At 41.3% G+C, this 13711-nt stretch overlaps 1 protein-coding gene across 1 annotated transcript in view; it reads left to right on the top strand.

The window, feature by feature from the left end:
• Positions 1–13711, top strand: part of LOC147683099 (zinc metalloproteinase-disintegrin-like VLAIP-B) — a 4305256-nt gene that overhangs the window by 1552873 nt on the left and 2738672 nt on the right. The window contains exon 12 of the mRNA XM_086942498.1: positions 3528–3658. Coding sequence (XP_086798624.1) covers positions 3528–3658 — 131 coding nt within the window. The remainder of the gene's footprint in view (positions 1–3527; positions 3659–13711) is intronic.

Here is a 13711-nt window from a genome sequence, read left to right on the forward strand (position 1 = left end):
TTGAGCAGATGCGTATGTTAGAAACCAGGACCTCATTTACAACTGTATGGCACAGAGCAGAGTCACGCGGTGTCTTGAGGCACTGTCCTGTGTCAAAAAGAAAGGGCAGGAATTTGTTGTATTAATAAAATATAGAGCATTTCTGACCCTTCTTCCTTTGCCCATTGCACAAATTGATGCCTAGCTCCAATGCAATTCAGAAAGGGGGTGGATGCAGGCACCCGTGGACCATGGTGCAAGGGTATGTGCGCTGTTGACATGATTGTTTTTGTACACATTCCTGCACAAAAACAAACCAATAGAGGACTTTTCCTCTTTCTATGTGTGCTTTGGAATAGAAAAGTAAAGGAAAATAAAGTTCTTTCTTCTTAGTACGCCTCTCCTGGGGAGTCACACTGTTTTGAAGCATTCCCAGGTTTGCAGATCCTTGTTAATCTGGGAATGTATAAAAACCCCTGGGTGTTGGAATGCCTCTTTGACATAGAGTAAGGCAAGGCAGGCAGTGCTGTGCGCTGCCTTGCCTTACTCCATATCTATGAGGCCACGCTTTGTGTCACCTCATAGATATCATTGAAAGGCCTGCGGCACCAGAGTGTCATAAAAGATAAAGCTTGGGCAGCGCAAGCCTCATGTAAATGAGGCCCCTAGGGCCTTATTTATGAAGTTCTTGCGCGACTTTTACGTGACTTTTAAAATGGGAAAAAGACACGCACCGGTGGCGCAAGGCCTTCATAAATAAGGCCCCTAGTTTTTAAGACAAGATTGACCTCTGACCACTGATGAAACCTTATAGCGTGAGGCTATAACATCTTGGTAAAAATTGCTGTTTGAGCCTGTAAGATTTGAGTAGCCTGTGGCACGTTTTATTTGCAAAAAACGCCTCTATTAAGGTCTTTGTAACTTAAAGTGCTCTTCAGTCCTAAAACAAAAGCCACATTATTAATTAGCCTGTGTGATAGCTCCATTCTCTGAAGCCCTGACATTGACACCCAATTAACTCTAATACTGAAATCCTGCATGCTATTCTCCGTTTTGCACAGGTAAAAAGTGAATATCAAAAAACACTATAACCCAGTGCAAATGTCATCTCGCCGTGTGTTTTGTTCTGAACATAGGTCCACAGAATATGACTGAGCCGAAGGCCTCCAAAATCCTTGAAATGGCTCTGTTTAAGCCCACTTCAATGGTGAACTCAGGATGCGGCTGCCTCTACATTTAGGGAGACTGTGGTATGCCCTCAATGATATTGGGCCTATGGCATAAGATTAAACCCATATTTTACCATGCATTGACTGAGAAGGGCACACTTGCTTACTGAGGCAGTGTGCCTCTACACTCTGCAAAAGGGCTTCCTTTACATAATGTCACTTTGCATTGTTGTATGCACTGGGTGCAGGTGCGCAGTACCTAATTATTTAACATCTGACCATGTTGGCTCATTGAAGTAATGTCAATTTTCCAAGCTGTCTTCTCCCTTTCTAAATATTATTTTGTTTAACTTGTTGAACTGCAAAGTTGCTTGTAATAACAAGCATTGGTAAATGCATTAGGTTTCGCCTATGTGATTAACAATAAGATGTTTTTGTTGTAAGTTGTAGCTTGCTGAGGAGTTGTATAATATAAGTTACAGAAATTCTGTTAAAGTGTTATGACTTGTTTATGTACAAAAGGGCAATATATATTACTGTTACTAGGGGTATAGAGCAAGTAAGTAATAGCAACATTTTGAAAAATAAAATGAAAGATGGGAAATAATAGAATAAATTAACGTAATAGCAATAGTATGTGTTTAGAGGTGTTCTGACACATTTTGGGCTGGGTGCCACTGCACCTGCCGGACTATTCAAATCATGCCCTTAAATCCTGTAAGGTAACTGCACATGTGCCTGCTTCTTTATGAGTTAAACTAGTAATATTTGGTGTTTAGAGGAGTTCAGGCAACTTTTGTCCCCAGTGCCAATGCACCTGCAGCACCATTGAAATCATGGCCCTAGTGCCTGCTATATAACTGCACATGTAACTGCCTGTTTACTAGTAAAGTTTAGCATTATTCTTTGTTTAATGGGGTTCCTAGAGCTTTTTGGCCCTGGTGCAACTGTACTTCCTGCACCATTCAAATCATGCCCCTTTTAACTTCAATTGTGTGTGCAAGTATAGTTGTAAAATATATTTACTGTCAGGTGTTTAGAAGAGTTCCAACAGCTTTTGGGCCTGGTGCTACTGCACCTGCTACACCATTCAAATCAAAATCCTGTTGTCTGCAAGAGAACTGCACTTGTGGTTGCCTGTTTAGGAATAAAATATAGCAATAATCTGTGCTCCGTGGGGTGCCTCGATTTTTGGTTCCAGTGTCACTGCACCTGCTGCACTATTAAAATCATGACCCTCGTGCTTGTTAGATAACTGCACTTGTGACTGCCTGTTTAGTAGTAAAATATAGCAATTTTAGGTGTTTAGTGGGGTGCTGAGAGCTTTTATTTCTGGAGTCACTCACCTGCTGAACGATTGAAATCATGACAATGTTGTCTGCAAGGTAACTGCACTTGGGACTACCTGGGTCTAGTGGGGTCCCTAGAGCTTTTGGCCCAGGTGCCACTGCACAATTTAACTCAATTCCCTTTTAAATGCAAGGTAACGGCAAATGTGACTGCGTGTTTAGTAGTCAAATATTGCAATATTATATGCTTTGAGGAATTCTGACAACTTTTGGGCCCGGTGCTACTGCACCTGCTGCACAGTTCAAATAATGACCCTGTTGTCTGCAAGGTAACTGCATTAGTGGCTGCATGTTTAGTAGTAAAATCTAGCATGGCTCTTGAAAATTAACTCTATTTTTAATGTGCAATGTTTATTACTACATTTAGAATTGATCATAATGACCAAATAGATTAAGTTGAAAAAATCAATCTGATAGTGCCTAGTCTGATAGTGCCTACAAGGTGCAAAGAAAGGTACTGAGACATGAATAGGAAATTCCGCAAACAATCTAAGGCTGAAGCATCCACTTTACAAAACGAAGTAATAAAAAGCATGCATTCTAGAATAGTGTTAGAAGCTGTTTGCCTTTTCCATAGGAAGAGATCTTATCTTGAATGGGTCTGAAACAACGTGAACAGCTTAAATGGACGTAGTGTGAATGTGTGCAGCCAGGGTAAGTTAACAAAAAAAAAGTTCCACACAAAAGCGAATGAACACTGTAAATTAGCTATGGTAAGTGACAAGAGTTCCCTTTAGAGATATCTTATTTACAAGAGATGTCACAAGCACAATGCAAGCGCTGTGCAGGCAAAACCCTACAAACGTACGGTTCGCATCCTGGCACAACACAAATTTTCATCTTTTTCCGAATTTTTCAGAAAATTTCAAATAATTCTAAAATGTATGTTTTGGATGAGGTATACCGGATAACAGTTGGTTGCTGTTAACGGTATAGGTTGGGTTTCATTGTTTCTTTATCTTTTGATTTCTGTTTCTTTGAGTTTGCAGAAGCTCTTTGTTTATAGCTAAGGTTAATTCCTGTTTTGCAGGACCACTCCTCAAGTTCCTTTTCAGTGGGAGCCACAGTATCACACGAGATGGGACATACCTTTGGAATGATGCATGATACTGATTCTTGCACATGTCTGGAACAAAGTTGTATCATGGCAGGTTCACTGAGGTTAGATGCTTATATAATTTAACATGATAACTGTTTCTTAATCATTTTATATTATTGTGTGTACTGCTACTTTATTTGGTCGCCATTGACTTTAAACTAATTCAAATAATCATCTGGTAGATTGGGCTTGCAGAGAAGCGTTGAATAACACCCATGCCTCTAGCCGTAAACCTGTTTCACACAAGTTACATTCAAAAGCACATCATATAACCAATGATTCTGCAGATGTAGAAGAGGTTTGTGGTGAGCAGGAAAAAAACTGATGATCAAAATGTGGTTCTTCTTTTTGCATTATAAAAAATGAAATGTAAAAAAAAGTTAAAAAATGAGTATATATCAAATTTCAATTTCAAATGTTAAACTTGATTGTTTTAGTTAATTAAAATCATAACGAGGGTTTCATTACAAATGCAATCTAAAAACAAGATGAAAGTGCATCTATGCATGATTTTTTTTGTTTAACCCTTTCGATGCTGATGACGAGCTCAGCTCGTCATCACCCACGGGTGTCGTGTGCTGATGACGAGCTGAGCTCGTCATGGTGCCACTAAAATGGCATTTTCCAGCACAGGGGGGGGATAACGCCCAGCAGCCATGTGGTTAAATCGTTTTTATTGGTTTTCATGTGAACTATGCTTCTAAGCTGTCGGGAAGAATGACAATTCTGATATACATAAATAAAATGGGAAAGGCCAACATTCACAACACAACATGCAGGATATATGAATCTAAGTAATGGATAAAGGTTACATTTAAAGCTCTGTGGAGCCTTCAACTCAGTCAACATATTTCCCTGTTGCAGCTCGTTGTCTGTGATCCTGGTAGAAACAAAGTCTTGTCATAATTCAATAACATAGATGTGCATCATAATGTCTAAAGAACATGTAAAGTTAAAAACTTTATGGAATAGTAATGTAACTCAACTCAGCGTTGCTCACCCCAGTTCCCCCGTCCCACATGAGCATAAAGTGGAGTGGTGACTTCTCTGTGTAGGGTTCCCATTCATGTGTAATGCAATGTTTGTGTGAGTAAAACAAGATTATTCTTTCAATAGTGCCTCAGCCGCAAGGCACCTCCCATGTCATTAGGCTGCTCGCCCAACCAAGTCACCACTGCTGCCACATCCTCCTATCCAGAGTCAGTGGCTTTCTCCTGTTGGAAGTCATGCAATGTGAGGTCCCAGTGTGTGGTGATAGGGACCCTGTGGAATCCCAAGGTGTCTTTCCTGTGTAGTGCAGCACTTTTGCCCTGTGCCCACATAAGTAGCGATCAGCACCACACCAGTATTGAGGGTGGCTCAGGCTACTTCAATTGCCTGGTGATTAATAGTTTTCCACTATCTGAGGTCTTAAAATCAAGAGGTAACTTTATATCGCTTGCCCCTATGAATACGTCCTAAAAGGCAGACCTCCCATTCATGCAGGTTTGTGTGCCCTGTGCATGTGGTAAATGTAGTACTTACCTGTCTCCAATAGGTATGAAGGCAAGGGCAGGACCATAACATATGGTGGAGATCTGCATCTAGTAAGTGGCATCTAGTGCAGCATGCGTCCATTTGGCAGCAGTATTTGTACATTTTTGCCAGCATAAGAAAAGCCTGTTGAGTGACGTAGTATTGGATCAGGTGGAAGCATGAATTCCAGGAGGACGTGTGGTGGGCCCCCGAGTTTAGAGGCCCATTCCTTATCTGTGCATGGTCTTGAGAACTCCCTCTCCTAGTTCCACCTTAGGGGGGTAAGTGTGGCTCCCTCTGCATGTCTCCCAACTTGTAACTCTTGCAGTGACTAGAGACATATGGAGTAGGAATAAGCTCGGGGCCAGCCCCTCATCCATTATCAGCGTGTTGTAGGGCAACAATTTGCTTTCTCGATAAAAGCGAACTAGGGACTGTAGTCCAGAAACGAACCATGCCACCACCTCCGCTGTTGAGGCAGTAACATCGCCTCTGAGTGTGCCCAATATGGGAGTGCAGGTGCGTACGGTGGTATAGATCACATAAGATATTATCTACGCCGGTAGCATTTATATGCAACTTCTGGTAGTAGAGGTTCCTGGAGAACTCTTGCATGTACAACAGTTTAAAAAGTGAAACAGTGCCAACTGGGTGCAAGTCGGGGTTATTGATGATGATGATGATGATGATATATTTATAAAGCACTACTAATACCCTCCGTTGTCTAAGCACTACCTTCAGACAGACAGAGCTAGCAGGAATAGTTAAGACTCACCCCTTAGAAAGCCAAGTTTTTAGGTCCTTTCTAAATTTCAACAGATTTTATTTATATTAAGAGAGATTGGCAAGGAGTTCCAGAGTTTGGCTGTAGTGATGGTATAACTCCTGCCATCCCAGTTGACCCCGCGCACGCTAGGGACAGCAAGATTTCCATGCTCTGCTGATCTAAGAGATTTTGTCGGAGCATATGCCTTAAGAAAGCTTGATATCTGCTTTGGCCCTAGTTTATTCAAAGATTTAAAAGCTATGCAAAGGGGTTTGAACTGGATCCGTTTTTGCCACCAGCAACAAGTGCAGTTGAAACAGGACCTTAGAAGTGGATTCAAATCTGGTACCCCTGAGTGCATTCCAGGAGCACTCCAGCTGCCGCATTTGTGCAATCTCGAGCTTTTGGATACTGCGTTTTAATGCGCTAGTAAACAAGGCATTGCAGTATTCCAATCAGGGTAAAATGAGTGCCGATACAATTGTTTTTCTTAGATAAAAAGGGATCGAGGGAAGTATTTTCCTCAACATTTTGAGGATAAAGATACAGGCGGAAGTAATGTGATTAGTATGGGCTTCAAATTACAGCTTTGTATCAAAAACCACTCCTATGTTTTTTTTGTTGCACGCTGATGTTGGCAAATTCCCGAATTATGCGAACAGCCTGTATGTTGGAGCACCAGCCTATCTGGTTATTCTGCAGATTGTACAGAATTCGGCGGCAAGGATAATTTGCAACATCCCTTATCGTCACTAAATTTCTCCTCACTTGAAAAGTTACACTGGCTGCCCGTGACTAGTCGCATTCAGTTCAAATTCCTGGTCCTGGCATTTAGAGCAATGGAGGGTCAGGGGCCTGCCTATCTCAGAGCTAGACTCAAGCATGCACAGTCCAATCGATCTCTTAGATTGAATCATCTCTGGTTCTTACGTACTACCTGATTTCGTTGCTCTAGATTGGGGAGAAGAACTTTCGCAGTTATCACCGCTCAATCATGGAAAGCTTGCCACTGCCCCTTCATATGACAGAATCAGAATGCTGATTTCGACGCAATTTAAAAACTTGGTTGTTTTCCAACCCTATACCTCCCTGAGATACGTACAGCTGCTTACCGTCCGAGGCGCCGTGACACCCCCGTTGGGGGTAGCTGTGCGCTATATAACTTACTAAATGAATAAATAAATTGAGAAGGCCAACAACTATCTGTACAGTTGAGGAGATATTGCAGCGTTGTCTGACACCTGCTTCCCCGCCATCCATCTAGCTGTCCATTGAAGCTGGGAGGCAAGCTAATATTGATTCATGTTGGGCACAGCGAGCCACCCCTGGTCAGTTGGAAGATATAATTTGACTAGTGCCACACTGCATCTGGATTTGTTCCAACTGAACTCCTGGATATGCCCCTCGAGTGTCTTGAAATATCGGGGTGCGATATAGAGAGGTAAGTTGGTGAAGAAGATGAGCAGTCTAAGTAAGGCTACCATTTTGAGTAATGCCAGCTGTCCCATGTGAGATGCAACTATACATGATAACGTGTAAATAATGGTTAACAGGAAAAGCTAAAGCTGAGTCATATCGAGTTAAATGAGGCAGCCCCGCCCAATCGATAATGCAAATCACTGAAATTAATTCCTCAGTCTCAGAGACTATGGTGAGCAAATACTTAAAGATGTATCAGATGGGAGCCAGTGTCAAGAATATAACCAGTTCCCAGTTTAATTGTGGGTCATCAGGGTTAAGGCTCGCTATTATAGCTTCTCTGCATGATCGAATATTTCTGTCATTAAAAGCTTTTCTTAATAACATTTATCTAAAGGTACGCAACTTAGGACAAATATAGACTAGGTAGATACAGTCCTCTTTTTTGCCTGCATTCTGTGGGTCCATTGTAGTCCCAGATTGGCCATCTCATCAATGCAGGTTTGTGGCCAAGGCACAGGACTAATAATCTGTGTTTTTATTTGTGCTGGGAAGGGGGTTCCTAGATACGCTGCTGGTTTCAGGGTATTATAGCTATTAATCACCATCCAGGCACAAGATCGAGCACTGAGGTTATTTTTATCTGCCAGGCTCAAGTGCGGTTTTACAGCTTTGTTTACCGCCTTTTTGAAAATATTGTATGTCGTGTTCATGTCCCATAATTCAGTCAGGTCAAAATGTTTGATAGCATTCTAACACTTTTGAAAACCTAGTAAAACAAGAAATCACATTCCTAAAATTTCAACAAACTTCGAAATACTGCAACCTGACGGTGAAAGACAGAAGCATCCTGAAGAAACTTGCCAACAATCAATCCATAATTTGTCAAAACGCTTATAAAGGCGGCGCCTTAGTTATCATGGACAGTTCCTACTACCTAGAACAAGTATCGCTCCATGTTTCCGACACCAATACTTATGCCAAATTGGATTACAATCCCACAAACGAATTTGCATTGTTACTGTTGAAAATTGTACAGAAAGCATTTGATGAAGTTTTCATCTCAGACAGAGTCAAAAGATACTTGATACAGGAGAATCCCAGGTCACCATCATTATACATGCTACCTAAAATTCATAAAATTTACAAAAGCCTCCATTTAGACCTATCGTTTCCACCAAAGGCAGTATCCATGAATCAAACGGAAAGTTCATTGACAAACATCTACAACCTTTTGTTACCAATATTCCATCATACATTCGAGACACCACTGACTTCATGATCAAAATCAACGCCATTCAAATTAATTCAGAAGAAGAACTATGGCTCTGTACAGTTGACGTGAAATCACTGTACACTTCAATTTCCCTTAACCAAGGCATAGAAGCCATTGAGCGTGTTTTACTTGACTCCAACATGGAACCCAAACTGCAAATCCTGTTGATGGAACTGCTCATGTTCACACTTTATCAGAGTTATTTCAAATGGAATGAAAACTGGTACCTACAGTTAAGCTGCATTTCCATGGGCAATTGTGCAGCTCCAGTCTATGACAAACCTGTTTATGCACTACTTCGAACAACAACACATCTTGAATAACCTAATGTGGCTAGAACATGGAAAGATTTTTCTTCGGTACATTGATGACCATTTTATACTGTGGTCAGGAACAGCCAACACACTCATGCAATTTCTAGAGCAACTCAATGATATTGATGACCGCATACAATTCACATGGCAATACAATCAGCGAACAATCAATTTCCTGGATGTTAGAGTACTATTAGAGCATGGTAAATTTTACTCCACCCTATTCCGCAAAGAGACAGACCATAATAGTATTCCACATTACACCAGTTTCCACAGACCAGGAATTAAGAATAATTTACCCTTCTCTCAATTTCTGCGGGGGGAAACGGATTGTATCAGAACCTTCAGAATGTTCCAAACAAATTGATGACATGTCCACAAGATTCAAAGACCGTGGATATCCGGCTGAGACCTTGGAAACTGCTAAGAATAGGTGTGATGCCTTCAAGAGACAGGATCTACTGTCAGTGAAACGGAAACAAGATATGAACCGTATGGTAGTAGTGTCCAAATATTCAACCACCAGCAACAGATATCGCAACATCATTTTAAAATATTGGCCATTGTTAAGTAGGGAACCTGATTGTACAGGTCTCTATGAAAACAAACCCATTTTCTCCTACACCAGAGGACCCAATCTAAAGGATTTGCTCACACGCTCCTCCGGAAACCTACAAACAATCACATACAAGGGTTTGGTACCATGTCATAACTGCAGCAATTGTCATAACTCCATACCAGGCAACAGTATTCATCACCCCATGAAAGGTACTACCATCAAACTGAAAGTCAATGCTACATGCAACACGTCGAATGCCATATACTTACTCAAATGCCCCTGTGGCCTATGTTGGCCACACAGAACGGAAAATACGTACCCGCATTTTGGAACACAACAGTAACATTAGAACCAAGAACGCCAAATCCACCGCGGCCAGACATTTCACTGAGAAAAGACACAACGTTTCGCAACTTCAATTTCTTGTACTCGAAACCATAAAGCAGGTTGAAGGCAGCAGTAACAAGAACAGACTCCTTCAGAGAGAGAATTTTTGGATACGTTACTTATGCACGATGCAGCCTAATGGGCTTAATGACAGAATGGAGTTTTTGTGTTATCTTTAGCATACCATCTCCTTTCACATCATGAATATGGACCTTTCATCTTCTCTGTTATTGTTTTAACTCGTTGGTTCATAAGCATTCTATTTGTGGCACTTATGTGTAAATTACTATTGCCATTCGAGTGATGTACTGTTATCTATTTTTTACAGTTTTTTGTTTTAGAACACTTGTCTGATCCGCTGTACTTGTCAATCCACACAGGACACATTCACACCTGACACCCTTCTTCCCCTTAATAACTCGCGTTTCTAACATGCACTCCCTTCCAACACGGCGGGCCACTTTTTCCCGATCTGGCCCTTCCTTTATGTTTATTAAAACACATCGGCGCATCAACCCTCCAGCGTTTGTTTTTAATTTATTAGTTTGGTGTTTTTCACTCGCCGTAAACACTTGCACCTTCACTCAGCACGCCGGGATGCAACACCGGGATACTCGTTTGTCCTCGCAACAGCCTGACTAGTAAGTACCTCATTCTGAGGACCCATTGCTTAACTATTCCTTTATTTTTACCGCCATGGTTTATTAACCGGAATCTTGTTTCTCTGTAGAGATCACAATTCCCTTTTCCTGCCGGGATTAAGTGAGATACTCTAATCATATGTTTTGTCTTAACCAACTTGGTATCTACCCTGCAGGCGGTGTTGCACAAGTCTTTGTACCTATATTTTTTTCGAGCTTAGTGTCGTAATCACTTCTTTGCACTGTGCACATTACCACCTCGTACCGCAACCGTTCCAACACGTTTCTTTGCGAGTGTTTAACACGTCACGTTCACCGGTCTAATCCTGTCCACACTGCGATGTCTTCAATCATGCCACTCTTTCGCAGCTGGCCCAACACAGCACGTTCATGTATGTTCTTTGCTACTGACCCACTACAACACGCAGCGTGATACCTTTTAAGCATTAATTTCACCTTTTGGGTATCCCAGGGTTTAGCACATGATACATAACTCTCTTCACTAGTTTCCACGCATGTTTATGACGATTATGTATTACTTTCCTAATGTTTTGCCTTGAGACTACATGAGGTTCTTCTTTCTAAGACCCAGTACATTTGTTATTCTTGTTTACAGAATGTTCCCCTGACGAAAGGCAGAAGTCATGCCCGAAATGCATTGGGATCAATTATGAACGGAGATTAACATTGCTTTGAAGTATTGAAGCATATATCTGATCATTATGAACTTTATAGTAGTGATGACTGTTTGAACAGAAGGAACTTTGATATGGACGGTTGGTGATTAACCCCTTCGCTGCTTGGCCTTTTCCCCTCCTGTGCTAAGCCATTTTTTTGGCGATTTGGGGTAGTGCGCGCTTAGGCCCTTGTAACTTTTTGACCACATAAGGTATCCACGCCAAATTTGTGTCCTTTTCTTCCAACATCATGTGGATTCTAAAGACGCCCAGGGTTTGTGGATTCCCATGGAGGGGTCCCAGAAATGAACCAAAATATAGTATTTTTTTTGTTTTTTCAGAAAAATGGGGAAAACGGGCTGCAAATGAAAGCCTCTGAGTTTTTCTCTGAAAAAGTTATCAAAAAAGGGTTTGTGGGGCTGAAATCTCCATTTTCTCAGCTTTTAGGGAATGACAGTCTTTTGTCAGAGAACCAACATTTTTTACACAGTTTTGGCATTTTTCTGGGACATAGCCTATTTTTGCTATTTTCAGAGCTTTCAACCTCCTTCCAGTTAATGGTAGAAATTAGTTTGAAAGCAATAATGGATCCTGGAAAGCTGTACATTTCCAAAAAGTAGACAACATTTTGAATTCAGAAAGGGGTCATTTGTCTAAATCCATGAAGGTTTCTTTATAGAAACTAATAGTTACATATTGGAATATTTGAAAATATGTTGAAAAAAACAGCCTTTTGTCTCAACGTTTTCACCTATAACTTTTTCTAATTTTGACAGCTCTTAGATAGCTTTATACCGTTACATTTGTTAGACCTTCCTGGATGTGGGGATATATAGGACTTGTAGTTTCACCGAAAACCCGACGATCCCAGATCCAAAAACTGAGCAGCAACTTTCAATGGTATTTTTTCATTTACTGGGTATAGAGCACTTTGTCTTGGAAAATGTATACATGGAAAAATCTGTATGAAAGACACCTATGTATTTCTGAATTGGGTACAAATTATAGAGTTCAGAAACAGTATATAATTGCTAATTTTCAAAATTGGGAATACTCATACTAGCATGAGAATTATTGGTCATTTTTCAAAAATATTTTTCTTTACACAATGTCTTTCATTGAAAGGGAGAAATGCATGAAAGCTCAATTGGTAATAACAGTTGATTTCCAAATCTGAATTACCCCAAGTCTCCCAATAAAAACGGTACCTCACTTGTGTGGGTCGGCCTTGTGCCTGCGACAGGCAACGGCGCAAAATGCAACGTGGTCACACCTAAATTTTGCAGTTACAAATTGACCCTTTTTTGGCAAAGTGCCTACATGTAGTTTTTGCACCCTAGCTCTGCCGGCACCTAGGGAAACCTAGCAAACCTATACATTTTTAAAAAGTAGACACCCAGGGAAATTCAGGATGGGGTAACTCGACTGCCTACCACCAGGTTTTGTTACCCAGAATCCCTTGCAAAGCTAAGAATTTGACAAAAAAACACATTTTCCTCACATTTCTGTGGAGGAAAGTTCTGGAATCTGCATGGATCAACAAATTCTCCAGTATTAGGGGTGTCTTTCATAGATTCACATGCTTGAATTTTCCCCGTCGTCGAAGTGGGAGTCCCACGGTACATAAATAGCAGTAATATATATGCATGTATACATGAGAAATATCATAAATAAAATATACATAAATATAATGCAATAGAAATGTAAACTTGAAAAAAGTACCATAGAACAGAATAGGCCCATTGAAAAGCCCAAGGGAGAATTCACTTTAGTAACATATTAGAGCCATTATGTGTTGGTCCACATTCCAGCCAATCAGGCTGTAGCCTCCTCTAGAACCTTCTCCTCAGAAGCCCAAGTCCTCAGATTTTCTACCGCACGTCGTGTGAAGGGAGTCTCCCTGAGCTCTGCTCAGTTTTTTCCAGTTTCTAGCTGTTTTTCTCCAGAAATGTCTTCTACTAAGAAAACTTTGTTCAAGGCTTGTCCATCCTGTGGTAAATTGCGCCTTTTTCATGAGGACCCTCACAGTAAGTGCATTTACTGTCTTTACCCGGACCATATTGCCTCTACCTGCAAGTTCTGTCGCACTTTTCCCCCTAAAACTTTGAGGGATAGAGAGGCCCGTCTCCTTCTGTGGCTACAGAAGTTGAAAACATCTGAGAATGTGGTTTCTGATGCTGAGATGTCATCTGGATTTTCAAAATCCTCTCAGAAGCGTGGGTCTGAGACTGAAGTTCCCTCTCCTTTTCTTAAAAAGAGTAAAATTGTGGGTTCTTTCAGGGATGTCTCCCCACAAGACTTGCTTCAAGGCGCGCCTACGGGACCTGGCTCTCTGGCGTCTAGACCCAAGACTATGCCCTCCTCTTCAAAAACGGGCACTGGCTCGTCGACGGGCTCGTCGACACATCCGTCGACGTCTTCAGCGACTACAAAGTCAGTTTTGGCAGTTTCAACGTCGACGACCACTTCTTCCCTGTCAACCAGCTCTGCAACGACGACGACCATCTCGTCGACGAGCAGCCAAGAGGTGAGACCCATCTCGTCTATTATTAAGATCTCGT

The sequence above is a fragment of the Lissotriton vulgaris genome, chromosome 11, assembly GCF_964263255.1.
Source record: "Lissotriton vulgaris chromosome 11, aLisVul1.2, whole genome shotgun sequence".
In the NCBI taxonomy this organism is placed as follows: Eukaryota; Metazoa; Chordata; class Amphibia; order Caudata; family Salamandridae; genus Lissotriton; species Lissotriton vulgaris.